Source organism: Morone saxatilis, unplaced genomic scaffold (genome assembly GCF_004916995.1).
Source record: "Morone saxatilis isolate NCDOM2014 unplaced genomic scaffold, NCSU_SB_2.0 Contig12, whole genome shotgun sequence".
In the NCBI taxonomy this organism is placed as follows: Eukaryota; Metazoa; Chordata; class Actinopteri; family Moronidae; genus Morone; species Morone saxatilis.
Genome location: NW_023339674.1, coordinates 22,173,938 through 22,191,189, shown reverse-complemented (window position 1 = coordinate 22,191,189; position 17,252 = coordinate 22,173,938). Strand labels below are relative to the sequence as shown.

The 17,252-nt window shown below is 39.3% G+C and overlaps 3 protein-coding genes across 3 annotated transcripts in view; 2 read left to right on the top strand and 1 right to left on the bottom strand.

Annotated features, from left to right (window-relative positions):
- tomm70a (translocase of outer mitochondrial membrane 70 homolog A (S. cerevisiae)) overlaps positions 1 to 1,003 on the bottom strand; it is an 8,346-nt gene extending 7,343 nt beyond the window's left edge. Inside the window, exon 1 of the mRNA XM_035653103.1 lies at positions 684 to 1,003. Coding sequence (XP_035508996.1) covers positions 684 to 917 — 234 coding nt within the window. The 5' untranslated portion in view covers positions 918 to 1,003. The remainder of the gene's footprint in view (positions 1 to 683) is intronic.
- Positions 1,004 to 4,882: 3,879 nt separating this feature from the next.
- Positions 4,883 to 9,089, top strand: lnp1 (leukemia NUP98 fusion partner 1). The gene is made up of 4 exons (XM_035653956.1): positions 4,883 to 5,229; positions 7,638 to 7,883; positions 8,484 to 8,582; positions 8,872 to 9,089. Exons 1-4 carry the CDS (start codon positions 5,044 to 5,046, stop codon positions 9,037 to 9,039), a joined length of 699 nt encoding a protein of 232 aa, XP_035509849.1. The 5' UTR covers positions 4,883 to 5,043; the 3' UTR covers positions 9,040 to 9,089.
- A 5,074-nt stretch (positions 9,090 to 14,163) lies between these two features.
- The window catches only part of tmem45a (transmembrane protein 45a), a 5,417-nt gene continuing 2,328 nt past the window's right edge, over positions 14,164 to 17,252 (top strand). Inside the window, exons 1-3 of the mRNA XM_035654043.1 lie at positions 14,164 to 14,387; positions 16,597 to 16,809; positions 16,945 to 17,157. Of these exons, the coding sequence (XP_035509936.1) occupies positions 16,614 to 16,809; positions 16,945 to 17,157 (409 nt within the window). The 5' untranslated portion in view covers positions 14,164 to 14,387; positions 16,597 to 16,613. The remainder of the gene's footprint in view (positions 14,388 to 16,596; positions 16,810 to 16,944; positions 17,158 to 17,252) is intronic.

The window sequence follows — 17,252 nt, the reverse complement described above, 5'->3', positions numbered from 1 at the left end:
TACTACAGCCTTACTGCAGCTTGTATTTATGCATTTAGCTGAAACAATTTTGGCTGAGGGCACTCACTCCAAAAAAAGGTAGATTGTTGGTGAATAACCTCTCACCGAGCCACTACATATTACTACCATGCGTGACACAGCAAAATGAATGAAGTGAGCGCCTTTTATAGTGTCCCATAGAACTGCCTCTGCCTCAAACAAAGTCAAATGACAGCCATCCCCGCCCCACTGCACTAGCTGAGGAGATAACGCTAGCTAGCGTGGCAAAAAACGAAACGAAAAGCTATTAACTGGTTAACTCATATGTTGCCAAGTTGTTCCCACATGAGTTGTATCGCACAATGTACCAGCTGCATTTAATTACACATGCATGTCGACCGTGCTTGCTTTACCGGCGAGTAATGTTTGGACCTTTGCAACCGGGCTAGTTAACCGATCACGTTATCGTTAGCTCAGGAGACAGCTGGCTAACAAACTATCCCTGGCTAATCCACCAGCGGTGAACTGGTTGCTATCGGCCTGCTCTGCTGAAGGCAGCTGTCAGTACAGGGACGGTAACGTCAGGTGTCCTTGACGGTTCTTGAACGCAGTGACACGTTTCGACAGACGGGTGAACCCCGTTAACGTGCGGCCGTTACAGCACGTTAGAGCAGCGGGGAGAGGAGTCTCCAGGCAACGGTTACCATGTTCTCCTGCTCTCGGCTGGCTCGTGCTGCGCCGTCTTGGCCCTGCACGGGACTCGCGCTGCCTTCTGGTGTTTTCCGCTCCCCGGTGCCTTTCGTCTCCTTCGTCCTGCTGCGATTCCACAGGTACACCGCCCCCACTCCCAGCACTATGGGAGTCCCGACTAACAGTGCCAGCTGCCAGCGGGGTAGTCCAGTCCCGGACTGCGGCTCGACTGGCTTTGAAGCAGCCATGATCTACAACCGAGCAATAGTTAGCCAGAACCACCGCCACAAGCGTGAGCGAGCGCCGCTTCTTCTTCCCGTGCTGTACGAGGTCACAGACACACCGAGGAATCATGGGATACCGGCGGACAATCCCCGGGGCTGTGTGTAGTTGTAGTTCGGCAGTGGGTTTTTGTAGTCCAAACATCAGTGCAGCTGAGAAGCAGGGTATGTTTTACTTTAAACATGTAATCTGATACATGTACCAATTACTTGTTCAAAGATGTCATCTTATAATGTTAAAAAAATTTATTAAAAATGTAGTCAGTAACCTAATCTAAGTATCACAATATTAAAGTATGTAACTTGATTACTTTCCAGTATGTTTATGGGTTTAAGGTTTATTCATTTATCATTCTTCAACACAGGGTTGTACAACAAAATGCAAGCTGTGGTGACTTATGCTACACAAAACGCTATTATTTATGGTGGAGGATTAATAAATTAATCTGTTAGGGAACTGCATGGTAAAAATCTACTACTGACCCACTAACCTCACTCTGTGTCTCCTGAATGAACTGGAATGAACATTGTTTGCATGTGAAGCCCTTTATAGAGGAGGTTCATTATAAAGACACACATTAGAGAATGAACAGTATGGGAACAAGTAGGCCTATCCTGGAATACTGTCAGCTACCAGATTTACCTTTTAGTTTACAGCAAGTTGATTAAATACATTTGTATTTTGTATGCAGGCTGACTGCAGCCACCAGGTGGCAGTGCTGCTGACTTTCTCATAAATCCATATGCGTGCATACTCTTTGTACTGTACAGAAATAACCACTTGAACTAAAAAGGTCTGCACGTACAAGACATTGTAAAACAAATCTTATTCCTGTCATTAAAAGCAATATAGTATAATTTGTGAATAAACAGTGAAGGTTATTTTCTTTTCAAATTGCAGATGTTTTTCAGCACCAACACCAGCACTCTACAGTTTATCCTGGTCAATGTGGATTCATCATATGAGTTTGCGTGCCTGCGTGCGTATGTTTGTGTCTTTGCCAGGTTCAGTCTCCTCTCTGTCCCAGTTTAGAGCTTTGTGCTGGTCTGTCTGCTGGAGCCTGACTGCTCAATTTGCACCCGAGGCAATCTGTCCTCAAACAGTAACCAGTGCTGAAAAGTTTTCAAAGTCAACTGTATTTAGCTGGTTATGGGACGCCTGTGTAATAAGGGGTCCTGTCCTTGCAGCAACAGAGACCATTGATAGGACAACTATTCCCTCATGAGGTGTTCCATATTTCAAGGACTGAAGTCATATATTCACACAGTCGGGTGCATTGTTTCATTCAGTTTTGGAGCTGTATTAAACTGAAAAGGCTGCATTTTAAATTCACAATTTAAACCAAATGAAGAATAAAATCTGTCCTGGTTGAGTAGCTTAAAACATGTGGATGCCTCTCAAAATAATCCATTTTACACTGACACAGTAGCTTGTTTTGAAAAGCCATGAAATCAATTTTGCCACTGAACTACAACACGTGATGAGACACAATAACCTTGTATATTGCACGTGTCGCGTGTCTATACAGTGACCCAGCATATATTGTTGTTTCAGAAAGGTGAAAAGGGTTACTGGCAGAGGTTACAATAAGGATGTCTGATCTTCAGGCTATTCCTGACTCCTAATTCTGTTGTTCCTGTTAAATGTGCCTGCTATTGTTAGCACAGCCTGGCTTAGTTTTAGTTGCTGCCACTAGATTGGAAATCTGTGACCACTGAGACATGTACGCTCCTATAATGCTGGCAAGTGTTTAGATGAATTGTACTTTGGAAATTTAATTTAAAATGTATTTGTCTTTACAAACCAACTGCGTAAATACACCGAATGATTCCAGTAAGATCATTTAATCAGATTAATCAGATGCTCATACAGGTACATTTTATTTAAACAGCTTGTTGTCGACCTCTTTGTTGGCTAATTAAGTCTAGGTTTCAAAAAGTATTTTGTAACACTATTTAGCAGATTTGTGACACACACACACACACCGAAGAGAAAGTTGAATCAGTTGTAGTCAATAAGCTTTAACAGAGTTAGCCGGCAGTCTCCTGTCCCATCATTCATAAATCTGATCTCTTGTACTCCAGCTGGATTTAAAATATTAAACTCCATTGTTTTGCACTTTGTTACATTTGTTCCTTATTATAATGTACAAGGACTATGAAGTATTTAAATATATCTCAAAAGACGTTAGTTTGGCTAATCCCTCTGAATATGTAATCTGATTACTGATTTATTTTCCAAAAATATTGGGTTATTTGCATTAAGATTTGTATATTCTAATATTATGTAGGTATATATAAAGAGTGTTTATTGTTATTCTTGGTCATTTGTGTTCATGTGCGACCTTAATTGGCTCCCATCTCTGGAAAAACAACAGATTACTGTAATCCTGTTCTCTGTCACAATCTGAGGTTACATGACAAGGCAGCGTGAATGTCTCATAACAGTGCTTATCCAGATCAGTCCTCGTCTTTCAGACTCAGGTCTCTGAGATGATTAGCAGCAGTTTGATCCGTTCGGTTTGTGAAGGAGGATTTTGCTCAAGTTCAAGGGTAAATTTCATCTTAAGAAATTCCTGAAGCTGAAAACTTGAAGCAAAAACAATTTTAAAGTCCCCTCTAGTCAAAAATGTTTCTTCTTGTTCCCACAGTGTGATGTCGGAATGCTGTCTGTGCAGAGTTTGACACTAGAAGGATGTTTTCACATTCATTTGCTGAAGGTGGAAAGTTTCTCTGTGCTCATTGATAATATGATTTTCAGGGGCGGGGCCTACCAGCATGATTTGTGACATCACAAATAGTTAGAAAGTCAGTCCAGGTCGAGTATCAACTTGTACAGTGTGATTGTAGAAACCTGAAGCCACTAGTGGACAGACACTGAGAATGGACTTTACAGTGAAGGAGGAGACATAGATTCTGTAACTTTTAACATGGAAGAAGGAGTAGATGTCTTTTTAGGGATTTGTGGGAATTTTGAAAAAACATATCAGACATCCAACCAGACTATTTATATATGTTTGTAATACATGTCTGGAGATGTTCGATAGTGATTTATACATCATTACCATGTCATATTTCTATGCAAACAAAGCACATTCAGTATGACCCCTCAAACAGTGTTGTTGTTTTAATGGACACTCCACAAGACTCTATAGCATCATGCATATTTCATGTTGGAATAATATTTTCTCTCTTGAATTCATTGACGTGTGGAGTAAATAATGTCTTAAAACATCTGTTACTTTGCACAATGTTTATTTAACTTATAAATTGTATTTGTGATACTAATGGCATTGAATCAAGAGTGAACTACTGACATACCGTAAATGCTTTGGTGAAGTGGAACACTTCCACTCATTATCCAGTACATCTTCATACATTATGTGCTCATAAATATTTATGTTACAACTTGTGCAAATGTTGCTCTTCCAGTTGTGTACACAAATTGTACTTGATAAGAAATAAAGGCAAGAAAACAAAAAATTGGATTTAGCAGTACCCAGTGAAAACATATGCTCCCTCTCTGTCCTGTATTAAACAAGCCGCAGGCTGTCAGCGCACAGCAGTACACAGGGTAGCCACACTCCATAATTATTGACAGGTTTGATGTACTCAGCGAGTGGAAAGTATGGGGAAATTGGAGTTTCAGTTGTCTACCCCCAGGCCCATGACTGTAATGGAAAGATTAAAAGCACTGGTCACATCACCCACCCAGAGCCAAAATACTAGCCGCTCCTCTCTGACTCGCACCTCCCTGTTTATTCCAATCACCTCCACTTTTACTTTCTCCCAGCCACTTGGTAACTAGATTAAAGGGGATTCACTTATTTAAAGACTTGAGAACAAAAGCTCTGCAGTTTATTTCTGGATCATCCAAGAATACAACTACAGCAGCAGAGCTCAAGGCTCCAGAGGGATTTAATTGAAGTTACCTTTGGTTTGTGGGACAGTGTTGTGTAGTAGAGCAGCCAGTCAGAAGCTTAGTAGGTCAGCTCAGCATCGTCTTTACCCTCCGTGCCACTCGGCTGGGATCAGACTTTCATCTGTTGTACTGGGACTTGCTGCACCAAGAGGCTCCCTGCACAACTCCAACATGGCTCTCAGGCTCCTGCCTGCTTTCATTATGGACAATGATGAGGATGATGATGGCAACTTCACTAAATGGATGAGCAGTTACTGGGGTCACGGAGCAGAATCCAGACACTCCAGGGAAAGAAAACGCAGTTTCAGAAGACCTTCGAAAACACTACCTGATCGAAGAGCATCACTCCCGACTGTGGTAAGCATTTAATGGATGCACGCATGGGCCTTTCTCTAAACAGCAGCAACACACTAAATATCTGTCTGACCACAGCATAAATAGTGCTTTTAAACTGATGTAAACTTGTAAAAACTACTACTTTTTAAAATAAATTACCAAAAAATACTGTATTAATCAAATTCATCAGCATGGAAAATTAAATATTAAAAATAAAAGTTATGTACAGTAAATTCAAGAAATAAGGTTGAAAAAGCAAAAATCGTATGGATATTTTGGCAGTTAATGACAGTAAACGAATGCATATAAATACTCTGTAGGTCTGTGATAGTGTTTAGGAAAAGGATATTCTGACCTGTAATATGCCAATTTCACATCAATAATGTCTGCTCATGCTCACACAAACACACAGACATGCACTGATAGATGTGTTGTTGTTGATGTTAATGTTGTTGCTGTTGTTTAAGACTGACTTATATTCTGGTGCAACTCCAGTAAACAGGAGTTCATTTAACTTCCTGTATATGCTAACTTAACTAGACTGAGTTGATTTCATTGCTTCACTATTATTGATAGAAAGTTTTCAGATGAAAGCAGACCTGGTTGGGAGTCTCATCTGTTTCCTGCTAATGTGCAAGTATATATGTCTATGTAAGTTTAAAAGATATTACAGCAATTATTTACTGAAACAAACAAACCCTCTTGTAGGAAATCAGATTCTTTTATAAAAATATCTGATGTTTTTGAATCATGGACAATGACTACAACAAACTAACTACTACTAATAACGGCCACGGACATGCAAGAGCTCTTACACAAATTGAGAACACGTGCTCAATGCCATAAGGTAATTTACTTACACAGCGAGCGCAGCACACTTGTGGCTCATACAGTAGGTACTCAGTCAAGTAGCATTAAGCAAGATAATATATATAGGCATATACCCTGTATGCAAGGGGACAAATGACGATGAGTGTGTGAGCTTAAGTTAAGTTTTCTTTTTTCATGAAAGCAGTACTTAGCAGTCATATTATTTTGTTTACATTTGGAGGTCTTTAGTTTTATTCCTTGGGAACCAAAGAACATCTTCTAAGTTAACTGGCAGGTTAATGAAACAAAAGCAGCTGATGAGAGATATGATGACACATGCTCATATAGATTGGCCTCTCTGATGGCTCGGCTGAAAATTTGATTTATTTTCAATGTGAAAGCCTCTGCTCACTTCTGCTAATACAAATCGACTTGAGCACTAGATCCAGAGGAGGAATGAGCCAAATGACCCCAATATTAATCCATAAGTAGATAGATGTGTACTGTAAGGCAGTCTTTTTAGACATTGTTAATGAACAATAGAGCAAGCTTTGTCTTGTAATTGGGTTCTTCGAGGGGCACTCCATGGATTTTACACATCTAAGTCTTCAAAATTAATAAAGACAACCTGTGTTACAAATTGGTTAAAGAAATGGGCATGTACCTGAAGGGAGAATCTAACTAAAAGATGCCATTCAGTTGCACTGTGGGAAATATAGGATGCATCATTTTTGGAGCTTGACCAAAACTAGGTCTTGAAAGTCAGAATATCTCGGCTTCTGCTGTGTCGAGTCTCTTGTGTGTGATTTTATCATCAGGAGCACTAATTTCAAGTCAAAACCAGAATACTATATATAATACTGTAATACTATATATATATACTGTAATACTATATATAATACTGTAATACTATATATAATAATATATTGCTTTATTTTGACCATGCCCACAACCAGTTATTATATTTTTTCAGGTTTAGTGTTTATTGTTTAAAAATGTTTTTATTAGTTTCAGTGTTAGTTTTAGTTTTTTAAAACAAAAATATTGGGGCTATTTTTCAGGGGCAAAATTTAAGACAGTCAGAATAGGTATAACAATATAAACACAACACTGTGAAGGCAATTGATTTGTTGTCATGTAGACAACACAGTCTCATCCTTGTTCTGTTGACTCATTTAACCAAATTGACAAAGACTAAAATCTATTTTTATATTATTTTTGTAAGTAGTCAGTTTTCGATTTTTCGTGTAATTTTATTTTGTTTCAGTTAACCAACATTTCTTTAACACCTAGTTGGAGTTTTTAGTTTGGTTTTAATTAACTATAATAACCTTGCCCTCAACATACCTGTTTTGCAACATATAAGTGTAATAATCAGATTATTCCTGTTGTGTACACAATCAATGAACTGACTGTCATGAACTATTATTAGGTTGGTGCATTGCCAACATGTTACTTAAGAATATTAGGAGTAACCCCATTCACAGACTCAGCCTGGTCTGGTTTAATTTTCTTCTTATTATGGGAATATTAACACTATTACTATATACTATTTCTTTTGAGCTGATACTGAATCATTGTGTAATAGCACTAACTGTCCTTCTCTGTGTGGTCCACAGTCACAATTAGATGCCATGAAGTTGAACCGGCTCCATGCAGCGGCGATGGCAGGCACCCCGAGCCACATCAAAACAAGAGAGGAGAAGGGGGAGGTCCGGCCCCACCAGAGAGCTCGTCGTGCCTCCTCAGATGACAACAGCCGCTCCAAGTCAGCCATCCCAGAGAACCGCATCACCACCATCCCAGAGCTCACAGAGTCCTTCGAAAGGAGACTTTGTCTCCGTGATAAGAAGACCATGTCTCTGGTGAGCAGAGTTAATGAAAGTTTACAGTTTTCTTTCCCAGCCCAATGTATTGCAGATTAACCAGCTGCAGGGTCAATCAGGTTTGGTGCCCTCTGTCTTTCACTGGAAGGGTGATGACAGGATCATAGGCAGGTTTGAACTGCATGGCATGTCCCAAAAGCTCACATTATTCATTGTAAACTGTGCTGTATCTCTTGTAACACTGTGAGGACCAGAATAAGATATTTCACATTTTATGAAAGGGCTAGGCAATGCTGTATTTTGTATTTGCGTATTTAAATATTTTAGTTTAGTTTTAAATGGTTTGTTTTCAATTTTCACACCTTGTAATGTAAAAAATCAGGTTTAGGTTTTGAAGTTTGGATATGACAGCAAAAATATTTCCTGTATGCCTACATTGTGTGAACATACAGTATATTTACTGTTGATAATATACAGGATAATTTACTCATGTATTATTCAGATCATTTAGAGGATTTCTGGAGAATAATCTGTGGCTAAATGCAGAGTTGTGTTTTGTCATCAGTTTTAAAAAACATCATATTCATTGGCTGTTTTAAAATATTCAGCTTTTAACACTGAATATCCCTCCTTTTACAGAATGATGACGACAAGCTGTGCCTGATCTGTCATGAGGACATGCGGATGAGTGGAGGGGGAGTCCAAGAGCTGCACTGTACACACCGCTTCCACAAAGAGGTAAAACATATTTTATCAGTCAGACGCATTGCATGTCTCCTCTATACTGTGTTTACACGTCCCCAAAGCAAAGGAGTCTCCACTTATTCACTCTAATCCCAGCATGTCAGAGATCAGATGATGGTGCATGAAAGCAGCTCATTCCTGGATATGCATGATGTGAAGTGGGATGAAAACAACCTGCCTACAGCTGAAACCTATCTCTGTGGAAGCATGGAGCACTCTAACAACTTTCCCCCTGGTCTGAGGACTTACTGATCATGATGTCTCCGTTTGGTGGGTGCTGAAGGCGGCTCGGAGGTCAGAGCAGTGTCGGCCCCGCAGCGGTAGTGAGGCAGCAGCCTGTCAGGTGAGGAGACTCTCGGACGAGAGGAGGAAGTCGGCTGATGGACCAATCTCCACAGAGAAAGAGCAGCACATACACCGACGTCAGCTTTCCCTGCGGAGACATCGCTGATATCATTCTGTGGAAGGAGGTGACTCATCGATGGAAAAGATGAAAAACATCAGGATCCTTTCCTGAACTTTTACTACTATATGGTGTGACGTTCAAGTGTTAAAATCTCAGGGCCTTGACTGTGCGTGACCTGGTCCTCTAAAACTGTCCCGTGGGCCCTATTGGAGGCATTTTCTCCTCATTGTCAAAAAACTAATTTAGGAGAATCCTTAAATTATATTTTATAATTGTACAAATATTTTAAAAGTCTGAAATAAAGAAAAATAATTTCTATGGAAAATTCTTATTAGGACTTATTATACAAGTAATTTCTATATGAGTATTAGAAATTACCAGAACCTGAAGTTTCCTGCTTGAACTACCAACTGCTGTACTGAAATATAATGCTACTTTAACACTGGCAAACAATATGTGCCTCTATGTAATACCACTTTTCTAAATGAGACGTATAAGCTATTTTCTTCATAGTAGTATATAAAGCCTGTCAAGATGCTCATAGGTTGTTACTTTATGCTCAGTAAGGACTTGTTTCTGGGTGATAATCTCACCAATATCTTTCTGCTTACATTCATCAAATGATTTTAAATATCACACACAGAGAATATTTTCAATTCACGAGCCTTTCAGCAGAACTACAATATAATTTTAATAGTGTGGCAAGTAAAAAATATGCTACAAAAATATTCCAATGGCACTTACAGTAGATCTAATTCATTTGTCTCAGCCGCTGTAATTTAGTGTTTCCACTAATGCTATATACTGTAGAGTGTGTGGACTAGTAGGGAGACTTGATTGCTTGGAAGTTGCTTTAATGGAGTCCAAAAGATGTGTTTTTAGTGTTTTGTGTTGTAACAGTCAATAAGGAAATAAATTCTCAAGTTATCTACTTTGCATTGTACCTGCTTTATACCTTTTTAAACAGAGGAAACAGTTTGGACTCTTTTATAACTGCACTTCTTTAACAATAGAGTGAACGTACAGAGTAAAACACGTGATAACAGTGTCCTCATAGCACGTCAGGGTCAGTGCAGATGGTGTCGTGCGTATGCTTACTGTAGGTCAGCATGTTGGAAATTACCTCCTGGCGTCAGTAAGGGAAATCAATACCAGAAGAAATCATAAACATTCAGCCTGCCTGAAAAACAGATACAAGAGATGTAACCACCGCTTTTAAAATGTGTTTTCAGTGCATGGAGCAGTGGCTGTGGAAGAAACAGATGTGTCCCACATGTCGTGTCTATGTGTCCATGCTGAAGCCCCTCTACTGGTCCTCGTCCCGCACCAAAGTCCCATAACGGTCCTGTGCCTACACACCTGCCATGTCTGCATGCCCATGTGACCCACTGACCCTCCTGCATGAACACCTGCTGCTCCAGTTGGTCAGGGTTTAGGAGGAGCAGACTTTAAATCATCTTCTGTCATGGGAGGGCCCTCAGTAAGAGAGAGAAATTATAATTTGGTGGTCTCACACTGTTATAAGAATATAATGTTCTGTTCTGTGATTACCCTAATATCAGAGGTTTTGTCTTTACTTTGTTAAAAACATCTGGAGACACTGCATTAAACCTGCACTTTTATTTCTTCAAGATTAATTATATTTTTTTAATTATCAATTTCTCTGCAAATTATTTTTGCTTCCTTTTTTCTTTTTGCGTTTTTGCACATCTCATTTACCTTAAAGGAACGATTTGACACTTTGGGAAATACGTTTATTGGCTTTCTTACATAGCGTTAGATGAGGAGACGCTGACATGTGACTTTTTTTTCTTTTTTACTTTTGAAAAAAACAAATATCTTAAAAACAGACTTAAAGCAACTACAAGAAATATTCATTTTATGTCGATTCTGGCGCCCCCTGTGGACAAAAGCGGTAGTGTTTCTATTGCCTCATTTCATTGAGTTCAGAGGAAAGGGTGGCAGACATTAAGAGTAACTATATAGAAAAAATAATCTTCTTTCTGATGGTCCGTTTGTGTACGTCATATAGAGGCATTAGTATTGAACTGAGTTGAAAAAAACTTTAATTTTAACTAGTTTAATTTGATTAGTTTAGTCTCCTTTTTCTGACAAGAACAAAGTTACTGTTATTCACTAACAGAATGTCAATAGTGTGTTGAGTATTTGCAAATTCAAACTAATTGTGGGCAGTATTGGTTTTATGTATTGTAGACTCAGTCCAGAACTAAATCTTGTGGAAGTATCTAATAACAGCATGGACATAAACTAAAAATTCTCACAGCTTCATGATGACTATGCTGTTGTGAAAGTGAGTGAGTGCACCCACCTGTGTAAATTAACTTTACTCTGAAGTTATGAAGTGAACTGCTGAAACAATAAGCTTCTCTGTCACACCCTGTTTTCCATCTGCTCCACCCTCCTGCCTTATCTATGCTTATATTGTTTTGCATGTGAAATATTTTGCATGTGAGGTCTAATCCGCTGTCATCTCTGCACTGTTGTGTATCATACACTGCCAATTGAGAGTCCAACAAAATCAGACTGTCTGTATATACATGTAGCCGCATAAATAAGCAATTGTGTGAATGTGATTTTGTGTCTAGTTAGTAAAAATTGTCTTTCCGTGTACAGGATGTATATCAGTATTATTATTTCATGTGATCTTAATTCATTTACTAACCAGTAAACCCTGGTAATCCGCTGTGGTCTTGCAGGGATTTTATGTCCAACCAAAATGAATCTGTTTCTGCAGCACATACGTTTGTTAGGATCAGTATAATGGATGGAATAACTGGAAGCTATCCAAGTGATTTTTAAATCTCTAAATAGTAAATGACATTGTAACTAAGCTACATTTACTGTCCTCTCTAAAAAATATAAATGTGTCTTTTGGATTGTCTTTCATACATGACATTAAACTTTATTGATGTCCTACATTTTAAAAGATCTTGACTCCGAACCAAAAATACAGAATAGTTGTGTAAATCCAGCTTCACACTGCCACGACTTAAAAGGCTAAAGTAATACTCGAAGATCAACACTCAACCTTCAGCTGCTTCGTTTACTGTTTCCCTGAGAACAAACTGCTGACACACAGCACTGTTTTCCACTGTTGGTGTTGCGCTCTTAAATAAAAACACACTGACGTGACACTCCCTTGCTTAAAGTGGTTTTCTTTCAACAATAATATACTTTTCTGTTCTTCATGTACCATTTACAGTAGTTATCTCATTTCATAATGCTTTCATTGTTCAGATTATAGCACTGCAGCCCACAACAAGGCCAATAATAACAAGTATTTAAAGTTATCCAAATCCCATAATAACAAAAGCAACACTATAATAGATCTTTCTCAAAGCAGACATTTTGAGCTTGCACGATATCAAAGGCCTGTCACTGACACACCTAACTAAATGGAATGCAGTCGATATCAACGTCATTAGTTTCACCTGTTTGATATTATAATGTCTATTGTAAGTGGTACAGATGGTGTTATTCCCTGTTTAACTGTTACAATACGTCCTGCTCTGAGTTAATATGGAATTAATTATACAGCAGATACTGTAAATGTAGGGAAAACATACACAATTTATATGCTGTTAAATACTGTTACTTCAGTATGTTCAAGTACCCTTTGATTTTTTCCTATAAAGTAGCGTTAAATGCTTGAGTTGCGTTTTATGACATATTGCTGGGGCGATTAGCGAAGGGTTGAGAGGCAGTGTGCGAGGGTGTGTTTATTTGTCACCTGTGAACAATCAGAAAATAACTTCTTATTTCTCTGATTTACCGGCTTTCAACTGGTGCTTCTTCTTCTTATTCACTCTCTATGTCGTTCAACCACCAGACACAAACGTGTGGAGCAGCTTCATCAGTCTCATCAGCGGCCACGACAGTGCTACGTTTCTCCAAGAGTTGATTCTGTTTCAACTCCTCACAAGTTGCTGGAAAGTGTATTCTGCATGCTTGCGCGAGAACAAACAAAATACGGTCAACACTCATAAAAACATTGCTCTAGCGCACTACTAGTGGTTGAAAACTTCACAGGGTGCCTTTAAATGTGACACATTTTGGGCCATTTAAATTATTAATAAAGATTTTAAATTTCCCCAGAATGTTATTCCTGGCAGTGTGGACTTATAGTAGTAAGTAATAGTGGGTTTAACACACAAGCTGCAGCCTACAACCAGCCTTAGAGAGGGGAATCGAGAACCGGTTCCAAATAGTCTAATCCATCGTAAGCCACCAAGTTTATCAGTTCCTTTTTAATCAGTGCCAGCATGTTTTTTTTGACTGTTGCGCATTATAAAACAATTACGTCAAACTCAAACCCGTCGCTGCTAGAAACCTGAAACAAGAAGGAGTCATGGTGGAGCAGAAGAAACGGTCCAAAGCTCCTCATTTCACAAAGAAACTATAACTCTACTCTTTTTCTACACTGTGTTCAGACTTACAGATGATAATACAGTTGTGGCCTACTTTTTTCCACAAAGAAAATGGATCAGGAATCAGTACAGGAATCAACAAAGAATCTGACCGATAAGCAGAATCGATAATGGTATTAGTATCAATAAAATCTCATCTATTCTCATCCCTGCTTTTACTAGCAGAATATATAGTTTATCCTCCTGTTTTACCCTTTACAAATAAATCAATTCTTCACAATCAGTAGTAGTAAACTACAGTATAAAGCTAGAATATGTGTTGGACGTTAGAGGGGCGTTTGTAAAACACTTTGGGTGACAATGGATAAACTGTTCTCAGTTTACTGTGCTGGTTGTTGGCCTTGTAGTAACCTGACTAACACTAGAAGTCACTTGTTGCTTCCATTCACACAACAGTAAATCTCTGCCAGCCGCTCCGCAGTGAATAAAACAGCTAACGTGAGGAACCGAAGCTCCGGTCTGAAGCCCAGGAAGTCTTCCAGCCCAGTGTACGTGCCGGAGGTCTTGTCCCGGGCGGTCTGTGCTGTCTGGCTGGATGGAAAGTAGCGGTTTCCTCCGAGCAGGGAGGGACAGTGCAGAGCACCATCGGGCGGAGTGAAAGTGCACACGTGGACAGCTGAGACTGACGTGGACTTCAGCCAATGACAGCACGGACCGATGATGTCAGCTCACCTATCATCCAATGGGATAGTTTATTGGGGGGTAAAAGCCTAAACTGTTTGGAGTCGGAAAAAATTCGGAAAAAAGAGGTTGTGAAACGATCTGTTTGGAGGCTGCTGGTGGAGACAGCTGATGTTTACTTCGTGTCTTGCCGAGGGACAGACAGGGTATCTCTCTTTTTGGCTGCTGGAAAAATGATGTGAGGAGAAAATGAGGATATTTTGATTTTTTTTTGGCTGGAAATACTTAAATACTTACTTCACCTCCTGGAAGAAACATACTTGGGTAAGACCCCCCTTTTTCTTTCTGCTGCAAAGGAATTCTGCATCCTGTTCAGTAGCTTTATAGTTTCACACACAGTCATTGTACTATACACTTATTACCTTTACACTTTACATTAAAGTGCATTAAGATCCTCAGAGTATTGTTAAAGTAGGCTATATACCCTATAATTTATATTGGCCTCTGTAGTTTACATTTAGGTTCAGTAAACCCACTAAACTAATTACTTTATGTTGATCTGTACACCCAATAATCTCAGATGGCAAACTTGTTGTTCAAAAGTCTCATGTTAAGACATTTAATGAGCAACTCTTTATGTGTTTTCTGTTAGGAGGCAATACAATCTGTAGTCATAAGCTTTACAATCTCAGTCTCTGGTTGTTGATTTTTTATTTCTACAGCCTCAACATTTCTGTCCCCTTGTTCGGACAATCTCTACCTGCATGAAAGATCCCATGGTGTCACCAACAAATACTCTTGACTTGCCTTAACAGGTTTTCCACTAACTACAGTTCATCTAAATGTGAAAAGGGTTTGCAGGACTTTAAAAAATGATACATGTGATTATGGATTTCAGTTATATCACTCACTGCATTGGAAGTTTGATGATCCAACATTAAATCAAACGTACAATTGTTAAATACTTTTAGTGTAACCTATAATCAGTGATGGAGGAAGTATTTACGTGAGAAAAAAGCAGCAATCCCACTCTACTCAATTCCTGCATTCAAAATTGTATTTAAATTAAAGTATTAATGTACTTAAAGTATTAAAATTAAAAGTCCTCATTATGTAGAATGAGCTTTCTGAATCCTTATTGATGCCTTAACATGTGCACTTTAATGTTATAATTAGTCAAGGTAGGGCTGTTTGAACTGTTTCATATACTAATAATTATGGACTGATCACATGTTTTCTATATAAAATGATATAAATATATGTTTTATATATAAAAGTACGACATAGCATCCTTGAGTAAATATACTTATTTACTTTCCACCACTAATAAAATCCTCGTCATAAAGAAGTGTGGGAACCACTGAATCTGGAAACAAAACTGCGCAGATGTTGCTGTTGATACTGCGAGTAAATCAGACAAAACCTGGAGAGTCTCCCAGCAGCACTGGAGAGACATGAGGGAGTGATCGCCATGGCAACTGAAGTGTTTTCTCAGTCTAGAGAGGTTGCATAGGCAAAAGGGCTGTCGGACACAGATGAGCTCAGTTTAACATCTCAAACAATCTGTTTGTATGGAGCGTCGTCCTTCAAAAGCTTCCTTTTGTTGCCGGGCAGAATATTGTCTGTCATCTCCATCACAAAAGAGAGCACAGCCATGTACCATTGATCTCCTCTTTTCATTTACAAGCGTTATTTAAGGGAAGTCAAACTGGTTTATAAAGGTTCTTTATACACATTCATGTAATTTCATATTTACAATGAAACCACAGGGAGGCACACAGGTGGATAAAAGGGAGCACAGCACATGACTGATTTGAAATGGCCGCCTGTTTGTTTTTGACTTATGTTTTGTTCCCTTAAGAGAATAAATGTGTAGAGGTAAACAGCAGATGATGGCATCCTGGTCTTCACCCACAGACACCATCACATCGATTAGGTGCAGGTTTAATTGTCAAAGAAATGATGGCTAATTGTTACCAAGAACAACATCTGTGTTAATTAATGCAGTGAGTATCTGTACAACCCTGCAGTGAAGATGAAGAAGATGTTCAAAGGCAAAGGTGCAAACCTTGTGACGCTCTAACAGGTTTCTTTCCGTGTCTAGACACACTTCTGCTGAGGTCAGCTGAAGGGCCGTCTCTAGCACACACACACTAATTATGTCTGATTATGCTGTTGAACTAAATTGCAGGCACTCCTCCACTTTTTCCTTCCTATTTCTTATTCCCTCCCTCCTGCCTGCCATGCTAAAAATACTGTATAATACCCACTCTACTGGAAGAACACTTTGTATAAAATATATGCCCAATTATCTTATTTTTGGTACATTTATTACCTGCAGGAAACCTTCCTTCCTGATGTAATATAGAGGCAGTATTGAGAATAAACCCCTAATTTATGTTGAAAAAAAATCTGTAAGAAGAAACTTTTCTCAGATCACTGAGACGACAGCAATCGTGGTTTCCCTTGATAGTTACTCTGCAGTGCTGCAATTATTTATCAAAACTGCTAATAGATTTGTTTTCTCCTACAGTTCAGGCGTTGTCAGTCATGGGAAGCTTCAAGGGCCACGCGCTACCTGGAAGCTTCTTTCTGGTAGCTGGGATCTGGTGGACAGGAAAGCACTCACTCTGGCACGCCACCCGCAGGAACAAGAATATCGGTTCCACTCGGCTGGCCAGCAGAGCCTCACAGCGCCGCCTGGAGATCATTGAAAGCTCTGTCATACTCTTCTTCTCTTTTGTGGGTAAGTTCCCAAAGCTGTTTGGATGTATAAACTTTAATGACAGTATACTGTATAAGTAAAGTATGACACAGGGCGTTTACAGTATTCACTCTTTAATTAAGGAGATCTGAGTGTTCCCTCTGCTGTGCTCCTCAGGGATGGTGGCAGAGCAGTTCTTAGCAGATGGACCGAAACTCCAGTTGTATGACTTTGCAGAGAAACACTGGGAAGATCTGATGAACTGGCAGCATACCACCATGTATCTGTTCTTCAGCTTGGCTGGGACCGTTTCACTCATCATCCACACCACAGATGCTGCTCCGCTGGCACTGGATAGGTTAATGCTGGCAATTGCTTTCTTTAATGAAGGTGAGAAAAAGGACATCTGTAGTGTCCAGCCTTCACCTTGACATTGTTTATTTAGACCAGTGGTTCCCAACTGTTTCTTTAAAGGTCCAGTGTGT